The sequence below is a fragment of the Cetorhinus maximus genome, chromosome 2 (assembly GCF_964194155.1).
Source record: "Cetorhinus maximus chromosome 2, sCetMax3.hap1.1, whole genome shotgun sequence".
NCBI classification, from domain to species: domain Eukaryota; kingdom Metazoa; phylum Chordata; class Chondrichthyes; order Lamniformes; family Cetorhinidae; genus Cetorhinus; species Cetorhinus maximus.
Window position 1 is genome coordinate 31,158,933 of NC_135880.1, and position 18,652 is coordinate 31,177,584.

At 43.0% G+C, this 18,652-nt stretch overlaps 1 protein-coding gene across 1 annotated transcript in view; it reads left to right on the plus strand.

Annotated features, from left to right (window-relative positions):
- Window positions 1-295: 295 nt before the first annotated feature.
- snx25 (sorting nexin 25) overlaps window positions 296-18,652 on the plus strand; it is a 253,050-nt gene continuing 234,693 nt past the window's right edge. Inside the window, exons 1-2 of the mRNA XM_078562219.1 lie at window positions 296-736; window positions 823-1,208. Of these exons, the coding sequence (XP_078418345.1) occupies window positions 933-1,208 (276 nt within the window). The 5' untranslated portion in view covers window positions 296-736; window positions 823-932. The remainder of the gene's footprint in view (window positions 737-822; window positions 1,209-18,652) is intronic.

Consider the following 18,652-nt stretch of genomic DNA (forward strand, 5'->3'; position numbering starts at 1 on the left):
TAACCGTTGCTTGGGAGCTTGGGACTCAGTAGGTGCTCATCACCTCAGACTTGATTTCCAACTTGTGGGACCCACCACCCTCACCCTTTCCCCCCCACCCCAATAGAGTGAACTCTTTTTTTTTGTTGCTGTTGTTGTTTAATCAGGTCCCCTTCTGCAAGGCTGTTAGGGAGGCTGGAATGTGGAAGCCTGTGAGGGGGAGGGGGGGGGGGGGGTCTGGTGGGGCCCAGTGAATTTTGGGAGCTTGCCCCTTTTAAGAGGTGGCTTCCTTTCCGGATTGTGCTGAGATTGGGGCAGGAAACAGGCGGACTGAATGTGACGGGCACATCATCAGCGCTCGAGAGAGAGCGACACACGCACTGGCTGCAAGGGGATGGATGTGGAGGAAAAACCCTCAGACTTTCTCTCTTAGACTCTTCCCTCCGGCCAACAAGATATTTTGAGGGAAATTTTTTTTTTCAAAAAAAAAAAATAAATTAATCAAGGTGCAGCCCTGGAGGTTTGAACACCCACGAGGAGAATATTTGAAAGAGAGAAAGAAAAAAAAAAAATTCCCCTCAGGAATGATTTGACAAGCAAAGGCGACAAGACAGGTTTTTCATCCACTGGCAACGTCCACAAAATATACAGAGAGAGAGAAAGAGAGATGATAAATTTGTGAATTTCATCGCAAAACGACCCAATGTGAACAAGACACTCAGGAAAATGTAGGATCTGCAACGGCAAATGAGAGCGGGTTGGCCGCCTTTCTACTTGTTTATGTCGTTTTGTTGTTGTTGTTTGTGGGTTGTCCATTGTAATTTTAATTTTATTTCCCTCCAGGTGTCGCGGATTCGGTTCCCGAGCCTTTCAGAAAGTGCCTTCTACATGTTTGCGAGTGTTATGGACGTGAGCGTGTTTAACAGGAGGAGAGGGTCGAGCTGGGAGATGCGATGGTCACTATGTGTCCTGATGGCAGCCGCGGTTACTACTTGCTCCTGGCCGGACTCTGCCTCTTCGCCGCCTCTTGCTTCCAGTCCGAGGACGAGACTCCCTCCCTCCTGGCCTGGCTTTTCTGCCGGCTCCTCTTCTACTCGGCCCTCTGCCTGAGCAGCCTCCTGCTGGGCAGCCTCCTGGTCCTGGCCAAGCAGAGCCGCCTCAAGCCGCTCCGCTTCCCCAGGGAGAGGGGCCGGTCGCCCGGGGCTCCCCAGCTGCTCCGCCAGATCACGGTAAGATGTGCCACTGAACTGAGCTGCAAAACAAACAAACAAACAAAAACAAAAAAAAAAGACCGCAGTCCGCCCCATGCGAACACGGTTACATTATAAAAAAAAAACACAGCTTACATTCCTGTAGCGCCTTCCATTTCCCAAGGAGCATTATAAATCAAGGTATGACATCCAGCCACGCAAGGAGGCATTAAGTCAGACGATTCAAAGGCTGGTTGAATTGGTAGGGCTGAAGGTGCATCTTAAAGGAGGAAAGCAAGGCAGAGAGGTGTAAGGAGGGTATCCCAGAGGTTAGGACTGAGGCACCCGAAGGCACGGTCACCAATGGTGGAGCGATTAAAATTGGGAGTATACAAGACGCTAGAATTAGAGGCGTTCGGATGTCTTGGAGGGTTGTGCGGATGGGGAGATTGCAGAAATGGGGATGGGTGAGGTCTTGGACGGCTTAAAGTCAGAACGTTGTTTGACCGGGAGCCAATGTAGATCAGTAAGCACAGGGCGATGGGGGAAGTGGGACTTGCTGTGAGTTAAGACATGGCAGCAAAATTCTGGAAGACCTCACGTCTACAGAGGGTAGAATGTACGGGGCCCCCAGGTACAGGTTGGCATTGTCGAATCTAAAGGTAATGAAGGCCGGAACGAAGGTTCCAGCAGGAGATGAGCTGAGACAGGTGATACGAAGGCGAAAATAGGTGGTCAAATGTGACATCAACACATGCACAAGTATAAAACAGACAGATGGGGATTACTTAGATTGAAACCAGACCCTGACCGACAAAATAATTGGCAAAATAAAACAGAAGGGAGGTGATTTTTTTCACACACGGTTATGATCTGGAATCCTTGAAAGGCAGCAGGTTCAACAGTAACTTTCTAAAGGGAATAGGATATATAGTTGAAGAGGAACGTTTTTATGGCGCCCTGGGAAAACGACAGGGGTCTGGGATTAATTTACTAGCTCTACCAAAGAGTTAGCACAGGCATATGGGCAGAATGGTCTCCTCCAGGCTGGAATGTGGAGTTGAGGTTACAATCAGATTAGCCACAATCTTATTGAATGGCAGAGCAGGCTAGGGCCAAGTGGCCTATTCCTGCTCCTAATTTGTATGTTTGTATGCTCCTATGCTTATGATTCTATGATTGTTGCATAATAAATGATAATGATACAGTTGGAAACCTACTAGAACACAACATAAGACGCAAGAAATCTGAAATAAAACAGAAAATACTGGAAATACTCAGCAGATCAGGCAGCATCTGTGGAGAGAAACAGAATTAATGTTTCAGGTTGATGTCCGCTTGTCAACACAAAATCTATGTTGTTGATAGTCTCCTTTGTGATCGATTCCAGCTTTAAATGTCATTTGTTTTTGGTTGATTAGATCAGTGTGGGTAGGTTGGATAAGACTGGGTCCATGTACTCCTACATCAATGTGGTATGTTTCACACTGGCCTGAAAAGATCTGTCTTTGTGTGGTATGTGAATTAATTTCCTCCTCCTCCATCAGGCTCTTACATGGGTTCTGTTTTGGCATCAAAGTATGTTTTGTTTCAAAACTGATCGGGATCTACATCTAGCGCAAGTCTCTGTTGTGCCTGTGTCTCTCCTTCCTTCTTTCTTTTCCCTTCTCCTATTTTGGGGCTCTCCAATTTGTTGTCTCCATTGATTGCCCCTGGTCAGTGGTTTCTCACCCAGCATGCCAGCACAGTGTCGGGGAGGTGGTGGCGTAGTGGTGTTGTCACTGGACTAGTATTTCATGTGTAATGCTCTGGGAATCCAGGTTCAAATTCCACCATGGCAGATATCAATAAAAATCCTGGAAATATAAGTCTGATCACCATGAAACCATTGCCGATTGTCGTAAAAATGAAAACCCATCTGGTTCACTTTAGGGAAGGAAATCTGCTGTCCCTACATGTGACTCCAGATTCTTGGTTGACTCTTAAATGCCCTCTGAACAGGGGCAATTTGGGGTGGGCAATAGATGCTAGCCTAGCTAGCGAATGGAAAAACAAAACCCTCCTTTCTGCCAAACTACACCTTTTATTTCTCTTTCTAAGTTCTAATAGCTGAGGGAACATGATGGTGGTGCACGTTAGTTTATTTGTGTCCAGATTCTTGGAGCTACTGTGCAGTGTAAGTGACATTTCCATGAACTGGGTGGCACCCACTGAGATGACGTGAAATGAAAAAGCTCGACGTAAATGTGACAGAGCTAAGTAGTGTATTCATGTTTCTCTTTGTGGTGTGAAAGGTTGGTAGAAAATTCAGTTCATTTCAGGAAGCAAAATCATCAAATGGGCTGTAATGAACAACATGAAATCTATGTAGGGGTTTTATGTGAAGTAACATGTTATCACTTACAAAGCCAGATCGTATGAATGCCTCTGAATTCTTAGTTGCTATCTTTTTGTAAGCTTCCAGTTTCAGGCTGAGTATGTTCAAAACTCCCTGTTGGGTTCATTTCAGGCTATTAGTAACAGTTAGTCATGACTCCAGTATTTAAATTGAGCCATGAAGTCAACATGTGGACATTTTCTGTAAGTGCACAGGACATTTGTTGTTCCTTTAAAGCCAGTTACAACAGAGATGTCAATCTCCTCATGAGTTAATAGTTTAATTCCAGAGTTTTGGGTGTAAAAGCCTTTTAATCTTGCAAGCTGATGGAAAAGGGCATTTATCATCTCTCCTACATAGTGTTTCAGGCAGGTGACTGTTGGATGAACAGCACCATATTCCCTTTTGTTAGCAGCTTTTAAATGAGAAATATAACAAGGTGAAGAGTTAAGGAGAGGGAATTCTAGAGGATGGGACAAAGTGTGGCTGAAAACTCTGCCATAAGTGAGGAATGGTGAGAGGAGATTGCGCAGGGGCCGTGAGTGAGAGGACTATAGGGCACCTGAGGTTATAGAGACAAGGTGGAGCGAGGCAGTGGAGGGATTTGTAAATAAAGACAAGGAGTTTTACTTTCTGTTCCCTAATAAAATGAATTAAGTGAAGTGGTGAGGGCAAAGACAATGGTTAGCGGAACTTAGTGCGGGATGTTGTGTGGATGGAAGAGCTTTGGATAAATTTGAGCCTGTATTGGCAAGGATTTGGCAGGCTGCCAAGCAGGATGTTGGAGAATTCAAAGCTTGAGGTACAAAAGATGTACAACATCTTCAGCAGCAGAAATAAGAAGATAGATAATTTTGCAAAGATTAAGGAAAGCAGGCTGTTTTTGTGCTGGAGTTTCAAAGCTAGCTAAGGGTGGAATACCAATGTTGCATATAGTGTCTAGTCCAGCTTCATAGTGTGGCTTGGGAGGGAATTAGAACCAAAGCAAGGCTACAGCGTTCCTTGTGGAAGACAAATAAGATGGCTTTTGTTTTCCAGCTGTTCAGTTGATGCCAGTGTAATCTGAATTTTAATAGGTTACACAGCCTGCTGACAATATCTATGTTTAATTCACTGCATATTGCTAATCTGTCACTCTGGAGGGTGGCCATGGCGCCCTTACCATGTGGCTGTCTTCAAATTTTACCATTAAGGTTGAAATTGTATGAAAAATGTCGTGAAGGAGTAATGCTTATTATTTAGGAAAAAATTAAAACTATATTGAATGCTCCTGATTTAAAATTTAGGTATGAAAACCTCCCTCTTCTCCCCCACCCCCGCTTTCACTCGCCACATATTGTGCATTTACTTTGGCCTTGAGAAAAGGAGCAGAAATTAAAAGCCATTCCCCTATACACATACCAATTGCATATAAATTCTTTTTTACTTCGTCACCAAGCTGCAGGATATCAGAACTTGCCGCTGGTTTTTCGTTTTTGTGTGCCCAATATTAGCAATAGGAAGTCTCTGGTGAGGGATATCATGGCCAGTTGTAGAGTGAAGTTTGGTCTGCGTTGTGACCCTCAAGTGTAGCTTTGGTGTGATTTTTTTCCCATTTTTCTCAGCATTCCCCTGAGTGAGATTTGATAATTTGTGACAAATCACAGAATCACAGTGCAGAAGAGGCCCCTCGGCCCATCGAGTCTGCACCGACACATGAGAAACACCTGACCTACCTACCTAATCCCATTTACCAGCACTTGGCCCATAGCCTTGAATGTTATGACGTGCCAAGTGCTCATCCAGGTACTTTTTAAAGGAAGTGAGGCAACCCGCCTCCACCACCCTCCTAGGCAGTGCATTCCAGACCGTCACCACCCTCTGGGTAAAATGGTTGGTGGTTTTGCAAAATGAGCTCATGCCCACAAAGAACAGTGAAAGACAGTTCCAGATTTGTTTCAGTATGACCTATGAGAGAGAAGACTTTCTCCCCAAAAGTGTGGCCTAAATTCAAACTCATGATCCAGGATTGAAAAGGTATTGGGCCTTTCTGTTTCCAATTCCTTTTATTTTTAAAAGGATAGCTATAACCTCCCAAGCTCAAGGGAGGACTCTGACTTCTAAACTTTAAACTCTTCGAACAGGGTGGTGCCTCTCAGATATACTGTAATGGCTGGAATAAAACTTTGTGGCTGATTGTGGAAAGCTGAAACTTCCTATCTTAACTCCCAATTTGACCTTCTCCTTACAGACTTAGTCTGGAAGCCTGAAGGAACAAAAAAAAATCACCCCATTATTACATAAATGATCGAAAAAAACTTACATAGGGGTCTTGCCGGTTCTTTTTCCAGTCTGGCAGTGAAGAGCTCTTAGATGAGCCAGTCACAAGTGGGTTCAGAGCCTGATGTAGTGGGGGTGTCACTAGGCTTAGCTAGTTCCTTCAGGAGGATAAGATCTGAGTTGAGACACAACCAGATCAGCCATGATCTTATTGAATGGTGGAGCTGGCTCGAAGGGCTGAATGGCCTACTCCTGCTCCTAAATCTTATGTTCCTATTCCCCTTAGAAGTTAATGGAAAAATTTAACCTTTCTCATTGGGATATGTCAAGGTATTCCTAAATCAGACACTCCTTTCCACTTTAGTGTGACCCCTGTCGACAGCTAATAGTTAACAACCCTAATCATACCTTTGCCTTGGACATTGTACTCGTACACAAAACTAGAACCAGCGGAAAGGGTGTCTAGTCTAGGTCACCTATCATGGTGAACCTGGAGCAATCATCAGTACATTACAGTAAAATATGTGGGGTTCAATTCAAAACACAAGTGTAATCAATTCTCCCCCTCTCTCTGTCAGATTAATTCTGGAGGGAATATGATCTTGGTGTATTCTTACAAGCACCTAGTTCAGTATTCAAATCCAATTATTCTGAAAAGTGACCTAGGAAACTACAAAGGCCTGTACCAGTGTAGACCCACTTCCACTTTAGACCCACTTTCCTATCTCTCAGGGGTATGGTGGAACCCCTCTGCGATTCGCAGACTAGTGTTTACAAGTGGCAAAAAGTTATGTTCCCGCCTCATAGTAAAACCATGTCCTTCCCACCATAATAGAATCAATGGAACAAAATTCTAGTTAGACAATGTAATATGCAGTTTCCACCTAGAAATGGGAAACTACCAAGAAATCTGAAGCCCTCTGGAGGCGTGAATAATAAGTCCCCTCAAATTCAACAATGCAGCTTGTAGAAGGAGGGATGCATTTGTCAGTGTGAGCACATGGCCATTCATTTCCAGCTTTACGGAAACTTTGGATTTGACCCAATCCAAATACACCTGCAGCAAAACAAAGCTCTGTGCCTGTGTCCACCTTTGCTGCCTTGACCTGAAGAATTCTAAAATGCTGAATGATCATGTACTATTTACAACTGGATGTGACTGGACTGCAGAGCTTAGATCTGGTTGTGGGATCGCTTAGCTCTGTCTATCACTTGCTGCTTATGCTGTTTGGCGCGCAAGTAGTCCTGTGTTATATCCTCACCAGGTTGACACCTCATTTTTAAGTATGCTTGGTGCTGCTCCTGGCATGCCCTCCTGCACTCTTCATTGAACCAGGGTTGATCCCCTGGCCTGATGGTAATGGTAGAGTGGGGGAAATGCTGGTCCATGAGGTTACAGATTGTGTTCGAGTACAATTCCGCTGCTGCTGATGGCCCACAGTGCCTCATGGATGCCCAGTCTTGAGTTGCTAGATCTGTTCGAAATTTATCCCATTTAGCATGGTGGTAGTGCCACAAAACACGATGGAGGGTATCCTCAATGTGAAGGCGGGACTTAGTCTCCTCAACAACTGTGCGGTGGTCACTCCTCCTGATACTGTCATGGACAGATGCATCTGCAGCAGGCAGGTTGGTGAGAATGAGGTTTTTCCCTCTTTTTGGTTCCCTGACCGCCTGCCACAGATCCAGTCTAGCAGCTATGTCCTTCAGAGCTCGGTCAGTAATGTTGCTATTGAGCCACTCTTGGTGATGGCCATTGAAGCCCCACACCCAGAGTACATTCTGCACCCTCAGTGCTTCCTCAAGGAGTGTTCAACGTGGAGGAGCTAAGGGAGGGCGGTACATGGTAATCAGCAGGACGTTTCCTTGTCCATGTTTGACCTGATGCCATGAGACTTCATAAGGTCCGGAGCCGATGTTGAGGACTCCCAGGGCAACTCCCTCCTGACTGTATACCACTGGGTCGCCACCTCTGCTGGGTCTGCCAGTGGGCAAAACTGGAGTCAATGGGAATTGGGGGGGTAAAGCTCTCTATTCACAGAATCACAGAATCTCTCAGTGCAGAAGAGGCCCTTCGGCCCATCGAGTCTGCACGGACATGTGAGAAACACCTGACCTACCTACCTAATCCCATTTACCAACATTTGGCCCATAACCTTGAATGTTATGACGTGCCAAGTGCTCATCCAGGTACTTCTTAAAGGATGAGAGGCAACCCGCCTCCTCCACCTTCCCAGGCAGCGCATTCCAGACCGTCACCACCCTCTGGGTAAAAAAAGTTTTTCCTCACATCTCCCCTAAACCTCCTGCCTCTCACCTTGAACATATGTCCCCTCGTGACTGACTCTTCAACTAAGGGGAACAGCTGCTCCCTATCCACCCTGTCCATACCCCTCATCATCTTGTACATCTCGATCAGGTCGCCCCTCAGTCTTCTCTGCTCCAACGAAAACAACCCAAGTCTATCCAACCTCTCTTCATAACTTAAATGTTTCATCCCAGGCAACATCCTGGTGAATATCCTCTGCACCCCCTCCAGTGCAATCACATCCTCCCTATAATGTGGCAACCAGAACTGCATACAGTACTCCAGCTGTGGTCTCACCAAGGTTCTATACAACTCCAACATGATCTCCCTACTTTTGTAATCTATGCCTCGATTGGTAAAGGCAAGTATCCCATATGCCTTTTTCACCACCCCACTAACACACCCCACTAACATGCCGCTCCACCTTCAGAGATCTATGGACACACACATTAAGGTCACTTTGTTTCTCAGAACTTTCTAGTGCCATGCCGCTCATTGAATACTTCCTTGTCAAATTACTCCTTCCAAAGTGTATCACCTCACACTTTTCAGGGTTAAATTCCATCTGCCGCTTATCTGCCCATTTGACCATCCTGTCTATATCTTCCTGTAGCCCAAGACACTCAACCTCACTGTTAACCACCCGGCCAATCTTTGTGTCATCTGCAAACTTACTAATACAACCCCCTACATAGTCATCTATGTCGTTTATATAAATGATGAATAATAGGAGACCCAGCACAGATCCTTGTGGTAAATAACTGGACACTGGCTTCCAGTCACTAAAGCATCCTTCTGTCATCGCCCTCTGTCTCCTACAGCTAAGCCAATTTTGAATCCACCTGATCAAATTATCTTGTATCCCATGTGCATTTACCTTCTTTATTAGTCTTTCATATGGGACCTTGTCAAAGGCTTTGCTGAAATCCATATAAACTACATCAACTGCACTACACTCATCTACACAACTGGTCACCTCCTCAAAAAATTCAATCAAATTTGTTAGGCATGACCTCCCTCTGACAAAGCTATGCTGACTATCCCTGATCAAACCTTGCCGTTTCAAGTGGAGATAGATTCTCTCCTTCAGAAATTTCTCCAATAGTTTCCCTACCACTAACGTGAGACTCACTGGCCTGTAGTTCCCTGGCTTATCTCTACAACCCTTCTTAAATGGCGGAACCACATTAGCTGTTCTCCAGTCCTCTGGCATCTCCCCTGTGGCCAGAGAGGAATTAAAAATTTGGGTCCGAGCCCCTGCGATCTCCTCCCTTGCCTCCCTCAGCAGTCTGGGACACAAATCATCCGGACCTAGAGATTTGTCCACTTTTAAACCTGCCAACACCTCCAATACCTTGTCACTCCCTGTATCAATTTGCTCCAGAACCTCGCAGTCTCTCTTCCTGAGATCGATACCTTCATCCTCATTCTCTTGGGTGAAGACGGATGTGAAGTATTCATTCAACACTCTAGCGATGTTATCTGGCTCCACCCATAGATTGCCCCCTTGGTCCCTTATGGGCCCTACTCTTTCTCTGGTTATCCTCTTCCCATTGATATACTTACAGAATATCTTCGGATTTACCCTACTTTTACCAGCCAGAGCTTTCTCATACCCCCCCTTTGCTCTCCTAATTGCTTTCTTAAGCTCCACCCTGCACTTTCTGTCCTCCACTAATGCCTCTGCTGATTTGCTTCCCTTGTACTTGCTAAAAGCCTCTCTTTTCCTTCTCATCGTATCCTGAATATCCCTGGTCATCCATGGTTCTCTGGGCTCGTTATTCCTTCCTATCACCCTAGAGGGAACATGTTGAGTCTGCACCCTCCCCATTTCCTTTTTGAACGCCCCCCGCTGCTCTTCTGTAGATTTCCCCACAAGTAGCTGTTCCCAGTCTACCTTGGTCAGATCCTGCCTTATTTTACTAAAATCCCCAATCCAAAACATTTTTTTGCAACTTGTCTATTTCTTTGTCCATAACAAGCTTGCTTGGACTCATACCTAGCACAAAGGAAGATGGGTGTGGTTGTTGGAGATCAGTCATCTCAGCTCCAGGGCATCGCTGCAGGAGTTCCTCAGGGTAGTGTCCTCGGCCCAACCAGTTTCAACTGCTTCATCAATGACCTTCCTTCCATCATAAGGTCAGAAGTGGGGATGTTTGCTGATGATTGCACAATGTTCAGCACCATTCATGACTCCTCAGATACTGAAGCAGTCCTTTTTTAAAATTCATTCATGGAATGTGGACGTGGCTGGCTAGGCCAGCATTTATTGCCCATCCCTAATTGTCCTTGTTCAGAGCACATTTAAGAGTCAGGCACATTGCTGTGGGTCTGGAGTCATATGTAGGCCAGACCAGGCAAGGATGGCAGATTTCCTTCCCTAAAGGACATTAGTGAACCAGGTCAGTTTTTACAACAATCGACAATGGTTTCATGGTTTTAATTTTTAATCTCCCACTATCAACATCCTGGGGGTTACCAGTGGCAGCAGTGTGCACCATCTACCAGATGCACTGCAGGAATTCACCAAGGCTCCTTAGACAGCACCTTCCAAACCCACAACCATCCAGAAGGGCAAAGGTGGCAGATAGTTGGGAATGCCATCACCTGGAAGTTCCCCTCCAAGCCATCCACCATCCTGACTTGTAAATATATCGCCGTTCCTTCGCTGTCGCTGAGTCAAAATTCTGGAACTCCCTTCCTAACAGCACTAGGTGTGCCTATACCGGATGGACTGCAGCAGCTCACCACCACCTTCTTAAGGGCAACTAGGGATGGCCCAGCCAGCGAAGCCCACATCCTGTGAATGACTAAAAACAAAATATTCTCTGTTGTAAATGCTACATCAAGAATACAAATAACTGCCACAAATGTGAAACTTGACATTTCCTGTTCTAATTTGAAACTTGTTATTGTAATGCTTGGTGTCTTGAAATGGCATCCTCTCGGCATCCTTTATAAATAACGCATAATATAAATTTCACTCCTATCACTGATTAACAAGACCATATCTACTTTACTCTGTAGAATGTGCAGAAGAGACTGAGGAAAGAGAGAAATGTTTTGAGCAAATGCAAGTTTTATTTCGGATTTCCAGCATGTACAGTATTTTGCTTCTGTGATTACTTGGCTCCTGTGCCTGGGTCTTTAGGCATCCAATGTTGGAAGTGCAGAGAGTGCAATGGATATGATGCAAAGATTCCATTTCTTCTCGACCTTGCACTCCTCCAATTCTGACCTTGAGTATCCTGGATTTTCATCACTCCAGCTTTGGTGGCCATGCCTTCAGCTACCTTGGTCCTAAGTTCTGGAATTCCCTATCTAAACCCCTCTATCTCTGTCTCGTTTGTTAAAACATATTTAAAACCTACCTCTGTGACCAAACTTTTGGGTATTGTCTTAATATCGCTTAAAGTTGCTTGGTGTCAAATTTTCTTTGATTACACTCGTATGAAGTGCTTTGGGAGATTTTACGATGGTAAAGGTGTTTTATAAATGCAATTGCAGTTGTTGCTGGCAGATTTTTGTGTGAAGTGGACAGCCTGCATTTCTTTTTGGATGATTTCTGGGAGAAAAATAGCTTGATATATTGAATGTAAGATTAGGGCTTTGCACATTCTGTTTATAGGACTCCAAGGAGCTTTTGACATATGTAGGAGCATATTCTAACATAGATGGAAATTATACTCTGTTATAGCTCACGGGGATTTATTGAAGCAATACTATTGTAAAGGACAGTTGTAGGTTCACCCTCAATACCTAATGCTCTTTTATCCACTGCCTGACTTTTCAGTTTCCCTGGGTTTGATTTGATTTTCATGTTTATTAAAGTAAATATGGAAGTTGACATCTTCATTGCAGGTGGCACCTTGAAAGGTATGATGCGCTTAAGATTATCGTGGTTTGGAAGATATGCAAATTTTAAAAGAGGAAGTAAGAAGTGCAAATATGATTATAAAACAGCACCCAAAGGTTCACTAGATTGGTCCCTGGGATGAGAGGATTGTCCTATGATGAGAGGCTGAGTAAATTGGGTCTGTGTTCTCGAGTTTAGAAGATGCGAGATGATCTCGTTGAAACATAAGATTGACAGGGTACTCTGATGTTTTCGCTGGCTAGGGAGTCTAGAAAAAGCGGATGCAGTCTTAACCTCAGAATAAGGGACTGAACGTTTAGCACTGTGATGAGAAATTACTTCACTCAAAGGGTTGTGAAACTTTGGAATTCTCTACCCCAGAGGGTTGTGGATGTTCCATTGTTGAATACGTTTAAGGCTGGAATAGACAGATTTTTGGTACCTTAGGGAATGGAGGGATATGGAGAGCATTGGGAGAGTGGAGTTGAAGCTGAAGATCACCCATGATCAACTGGTGTAGCATGCTCGATAGACCATGTGGTCTACTCCTCCTGTTTCTCATGTTTTTGATGTTGGTCGAATGTGACAAGCAAGATGGGCCAGACTTTGCTATGAGCAGCTCCCAAACAGAACTGAAGGTTTGTTAGACTTGCACTTATCCATGGAATTTTCTTGGGGTTTTGCATGCAAATTGCTATTGAGGGGAATCCAAATGACACTGTGCCCTCTCCAGGGCATCTGGGACATGTGTGAACAGGGCAAGCCCCTGTGTATCTCCTTAACTGATCAGATTGAAGAGCTGCTAATGAGCAACATCGAGTTTGAACCAGAAAGTGGAAGCTTGAATTAAATATCTTTGTCAAATTAGGTATTGAAAAAAAATGTGGGAATGAAAAATTGGATTGAAAAAGATAAAATAAACAAGAAAAATTTTTTAAAATGTACTTTTTAAAGAAAAAGTCTCTAACAATAATTGAAAGCTGAAGGTATGGGACTCCACATTTATAATTGGAACTTGGCACACTGTTACAAGGGTACTTAGCCTGGAATGGACAAGCCCTAATTTTCTCTGGTGAGTTTAATCTGTATCTACAAAGCCTGTTCATTAAATTTGAATGGGGAGCTGAATGGTGAAATGTGGTTTTCACACAGCTTACTGAGGAGGGCTTTGTCTTTTATAGCACCTCCGCTCACCAGAAGCTGCTGTTGAATTTGTGCTTATACAATAGTGACTGCCCTTAGCCTCTCTCTTGTTTTCGCAGCAAAATCTGGCCCCATGTTAACTGATTATCTTATCTGAGAGAAATAATTTGCAAACCTAGGAATAAAATTTACAATTCCCAAGTACCATCTGCTTTCAAGTTTTTGAAACAAATTGCTCATTTTTTTTGATACTCAATATTTGCAAAACTATTAGATAAGTCAGTATCCTAGAGTCAGAAGTATTCCTTACTGAAGAGGTTGCACTGATATGACTTTCTTGTTGCAAAATTGCATGCATTTAGATGGTGTTATATAGTTACATGCAATGTCTATATCCACGTACTATCCAGTAATGCCGAAGTTGCACATTGTTCTGCTACCTTGTATTACATCATCTGTTGGTTTGTCCATCACTGATGGTATTTGCTTTGTCTTTTCTTTTTCAAAACCACGCTTCATTGATTCCGTGATTAAGCTGTGAGATGGGCCCATCTAATTCCTGCAGGAGTGGAATTGAAATCCTGCCTGTACGTGTGGTGAAACTGGTGTTAGCCTGAATTGCAGACTTTTTTTTTAAATGTACGATTTTTATGTGCAACGTACCAGTGTCATCTATGTTTCTATTGCCTCAAATGTGAGCACCTTTACTAAAAAGATAGGATACTGTTTCAGAAAATTCTGTGATGTGTTGTTTTGAGACATATCTTGTTTATTTTCTGTATAGACTTTACCAATTGCATATCTCCTGAAAGATTTATATGGAAGCTCAACCTCTATTGACCTTGTCGTCTTGTAGATAGTGAGACTATTGTACAATGAACTGGTTAGGGGAATTGTATATCATCTACAATGAACTTTTCAAGGTAAGGTAGTGGAGCTTTGATTACTTCTGTCAGTACACTGAAGGATCTACCTTGACCGTCAAGCTTTGAGAAGCGAGGCCTGCCGCTGTAGTCTTTGGATTTGTCCATGCACTGATGTTTGCACTGGGACTGAACACCATCTTATCTGTTCATTGCTGTTGATTTGTAATGTTAAAGTGCTCGAGAAGTGAGGGTTTCCCTCCCCTCAGCAAGATTGGTCACTTGAGTGAATGACAGAAATATCTAGCTTTTGAAGCTTAAGTTGAAAGAAAGCAGTGACTCTGTTTTGGATGTAGAAATAGCAGCACCCATAAGAGTTTACAGCACAGAGCAAGGTCATTTGGAGCATGCCGTCTGTGCCAACTTTGCGAGCACAGTTTAAACTAATCCGACAGCCTCTGTTGTTCCCCTGTAGCACAGTATCTCTGGTTTGCTGCAAACAAATTTCCCTTAAAAGCTGCAGTGTTTCTGCCTCAATCACTTTGAGGTAAAGCAGTATATGCTCTGGAAACTATATAAAAATAGATTTCTTCTCACCCCTCTTTCTCCAACCTTAATGATTTTACATTGATGTTTCTTTGTCATTTACTCCCCAACCAGAAGAAATATCCTGTTCACACTATCAAATAATTTAATTATTGTAAAATTTTCTTCTAAATCTCATTTAAACCTCTGCACCAAGTTGCAGTAGCTCACGGTTCTCCTGAATGCTATAATTTCCCAACCTTGCCATCATCCTGGTGAATCTTTATGCTATTTGTGACTTGTGTCCTTTCTATAATTGGGGTTCCTAAAACTGCATACAATAAACCAGCTGTGGCCCAACCATTGCCTTGTACAAATAGAGTATTAGTTATTTTCTCTAGTACTTTGCCCTTGCCTGTAAAACACACAATATTTTTGGCCTTTTTTTTCCACCTGCATGTGTCAGGTCCCTAGGTTCATTGACTTTCTTGTTCATTCCCTACAGTTTGTACTAGGATCATCTAACACCGTCAGTGTCTTTTTTAAAATTCATTTATTTGGTGGGTGTGGGTGTTGCTGATAAGGCCAGCGTTTGTTGCCCAGTCCTAATTGCCCTTGAGAATGCGGGAGTGAGCTGCCTTCTTGAACTGCTGCAGTCCGTTGAATCTCTAACTCCCGTTCCTTGTTTCTCCATCCAAAATATGTCACGTGTATCAAAGGCAAAAGCAAACTTAGCGCTGACCCCTGGGGTATATCTATCAGTGTTTGGAGACCAGTACAGTTGTGAGGAATGTTGTTATTGGTGTTAGTTTGAATTAGTTGAGTTCCTTCTGATGCTGGTAATGCTGCTGCTGTTCTGCAAATTGGGCTGAAGCCTTAGCTCAAATTAGTGAGCAATTTTACAAAAAAAAAAATCCTCCAGAATTAAATAAACAACCTAAACCCTTAAACTAATCTTTAATTTAAATTTTTAAGTGCTCTGAGACATGAGCCCTTAAACTTAAAGAAGTGAAGCCTGGGCCTATGCGGTATGCACTGTTAGGTTATACTGATCCCCAAGAATTTTATCTTATGTTTGTGCACAATCTTAGGATTAGAATTCAATATTGTAGTTTTCAAAAAAGCTTTTCTTTCATTAAGTAAATGACAGTTGATGTAATGCTATTTAGGTTAATATAGTTGGAGATTATATGTGCCAAAATAACCAAATTTGGAGTTGATGACTTTTGACAATTCTGATAAAATCTGTATCTCTTGTGCAGGCAAAAGGTAAAATCCTCTGCCTGTTCCAAACATTGTATTAAATGTTCTATTGCAGTTAAAAGGGTAGATTTTTCGCTGCAGCAAATTATCATGTTGTGTCAACTTTTGTTTGATAATGCTCCCGTGAAGGACGTTGGGGTATTTTTATTCTGCTTTTTTTCAGCTTCTCCCATTTTACTTGGGGTCACCACAATGCTGGCTGATTCCCCATTCTCTCTCCCCTGTCAGTCACCCGTTCTTCTACCAATCCTTCTGTGTTTTTGTCTCTCGCCACCATGTCCTTCAATCTGGCCTTGGACTCTCCTCTTCCTGGCTTTACCATTATCACTCACCACAACTTTCCACAACAGGCCATACCTTTTCAACCTCTTCTCATTACTTTATTCGCTGCTTCTACAATCTTCACTGACCCCCCCCCCCCCCCCCCCCCCTACCAATGTACTGGTTCCTGACCTTGACCTTTCTTGTCAATCCACTCATCCATTTCAGCATTCACATCTCATGTTGTAGGAACTATATAAAGTTATGTCATCTGAAAAATTCTAATGTAAACAGCAACAGACGAGTCAGGTTTTTTTGTTACTTGCAAATGAACTGCTTTAACTGCCATATAAGGAATTTGTTCAGCATATTCTGAAATAGCAGTTTATAAACATTTTTCTTTTTAAAAAAAGAACTTGTTGAGGCATTTTCCCACGATTTTGAATGAAGAACTTAGTTAATGTGACTTTGATTTTTTTTGTGCTGGGTCCAGGAACAAAGTGGGGTGAGTCCCAACATACGTGCCCTTTTATCCTTGGCTATTCCCTTCGCTCATTCCTAGCTCATGTTAAAAGATCTGTTAATGACAATTTATAACATGGTGACACAGCATCATTGCTATTGTGAACCTCCATTCATATAGCAAAAAAAAGGATAATAATTGAAAAAAAACTAGTAAGATTGCAGTCTTTACCAAACATACATAAGAAAAAGTACTGAAATGCTGGGGAAAAATATAGGAAATTGCTTATACAGCTACAGAGATACTATGGAGCAAAAGGGGATGAGCATAGTGAGATAGCACAGATTGATTTGCAATCCCATTTTATCGTTGCAGCTGATCTGGATGACTGCATTAGGAAATGACTTCTATATTACTTCAAAAGAAAGATTGTCTAATTTATAAAAAGCTTTATTGAAAAATAATTTGGCTTGTAGACTGGAGTTTACTACCATCTTGACAAGGTGCAAAAGTACCAGTATAATTCAGCAGTCATGCTGGAGCTGACTCCTTAACTGTTGAGAAACTCTATCCGTGGAGGTGGTTCCGCTCTGCTTGCCCTTGGCACTTGTGTGGATTATAAATCCATCATAACTTTTATATTACAAAAGCAAAATGCTACAGATACTGGAATTCCAAAATAAAAACAGAAAATGCTGGAAATACATGCAGCATCTGTGGTGGGAGAAGCGGAGTTAATGTTTCAGGTTATGATGACCTTCATTCTGTATATATTTTTTAACCAAAATAACATGAATTTGTGTTGCAGTGAAAACTTGCAGCACTAATTTCCGCATCAAGTGGCAGGGTCTACAGCAGTTTGTAGCAGAATTAAAATGCGTTGATGAAAGCTTCTTGTTAGAAATGCAAAGTGTTGACATTGAAAAATTTCTAGGTAATTTCCACAGATTATTTGTCTGGAATTCAATCACTTCAAGGAAGTGAATTGGAGAATGCACAGTTAGCACTCCTTATCAATCTTAAACTGCTTTCGAAGATTAGAAAATAAATGTGCATGGGCAGTATTTAGCACAGTAGTGGGACAGCGTCACTTTTGTGTTCTACCAATAAGATTAAGACCATCTCAGCTTCCTCCCTCTCCACTTCCCCTCACCAAAAAGGCAAACCCTTCCCAAGGCTCTGATCTAATGTCTTTCTCTAGTGAATCTTCCTTTTCTCTCATATGTTTGGGACCCATCTCCTACTCCCTTTGACTTAATTTTTGCTAAACTACTGACCTCTTAACTATCTTTAATGGCTTCCATGCCAGCTGGCATGACAGGTTCCCTCTGCTCAGATACTTTCCACTCCCTTCCATCAGAACCACCAGAGAAACGGCTCCCCAGTTCCTTGCGAATGACATCACCCCCCAAATCCTTGAATAGATCTCCCACATCAATGCCAACTTTTTCCATAATTCCATGTTTGAATCTTTCCAGTCAGCTTTCAACTCCAGCCACAGCACTGATACAGATTTAATCAGAGAATTCCTGTGACATTTTTCCTCCTTGATAACTCTGCAGCCTTTGACATGGTTGACCACACCGGCCTCCAACACCACTTCTTCATTGTCCAGCTCAGTGGTTGGTCCTATTTATATGATCAGCTATTCAACCATAGCTGGAGCAGTTTCTCTAATAGCAATTTTCCCCACTCCTGTAAGTGCTGTTGTAGTTGGAGATCCTCTTGGGGATCTCACCTTGGCTCCCTCCTCTTCCTCATTTACATGTTGCACATGCAATTGGCTTCCAAATGTACATTGACAACAATGTTCTGTACCTCTCCACCGTCTCTCTATCTGCCCTCTGCCTCTTAGCTGTTAGCTTGCTTGTCCCAACATTGTCTTGCATGAAGTGCAGCTTTCTTAATGACTTTGCCATTACCAAATTAACTGACCTTAGCCCTGGCTACAAACTCCACACCATTGCCACCGATTACAGCCCCCTTTCCAGCCTCTGTTCAGTGTGAACTAGACAATCCACAATTTCGGCTCCAAGACTGTGCTTCTGACTCCTTATCCTCTATCACTAAGGCCACCAATTTTAACCTATGTAACGTTGCCACCCACCCCCTCCCCCCCTCAACACCCTCACATCTCCTCCAACCCACTGCTATTGAAATGCTCT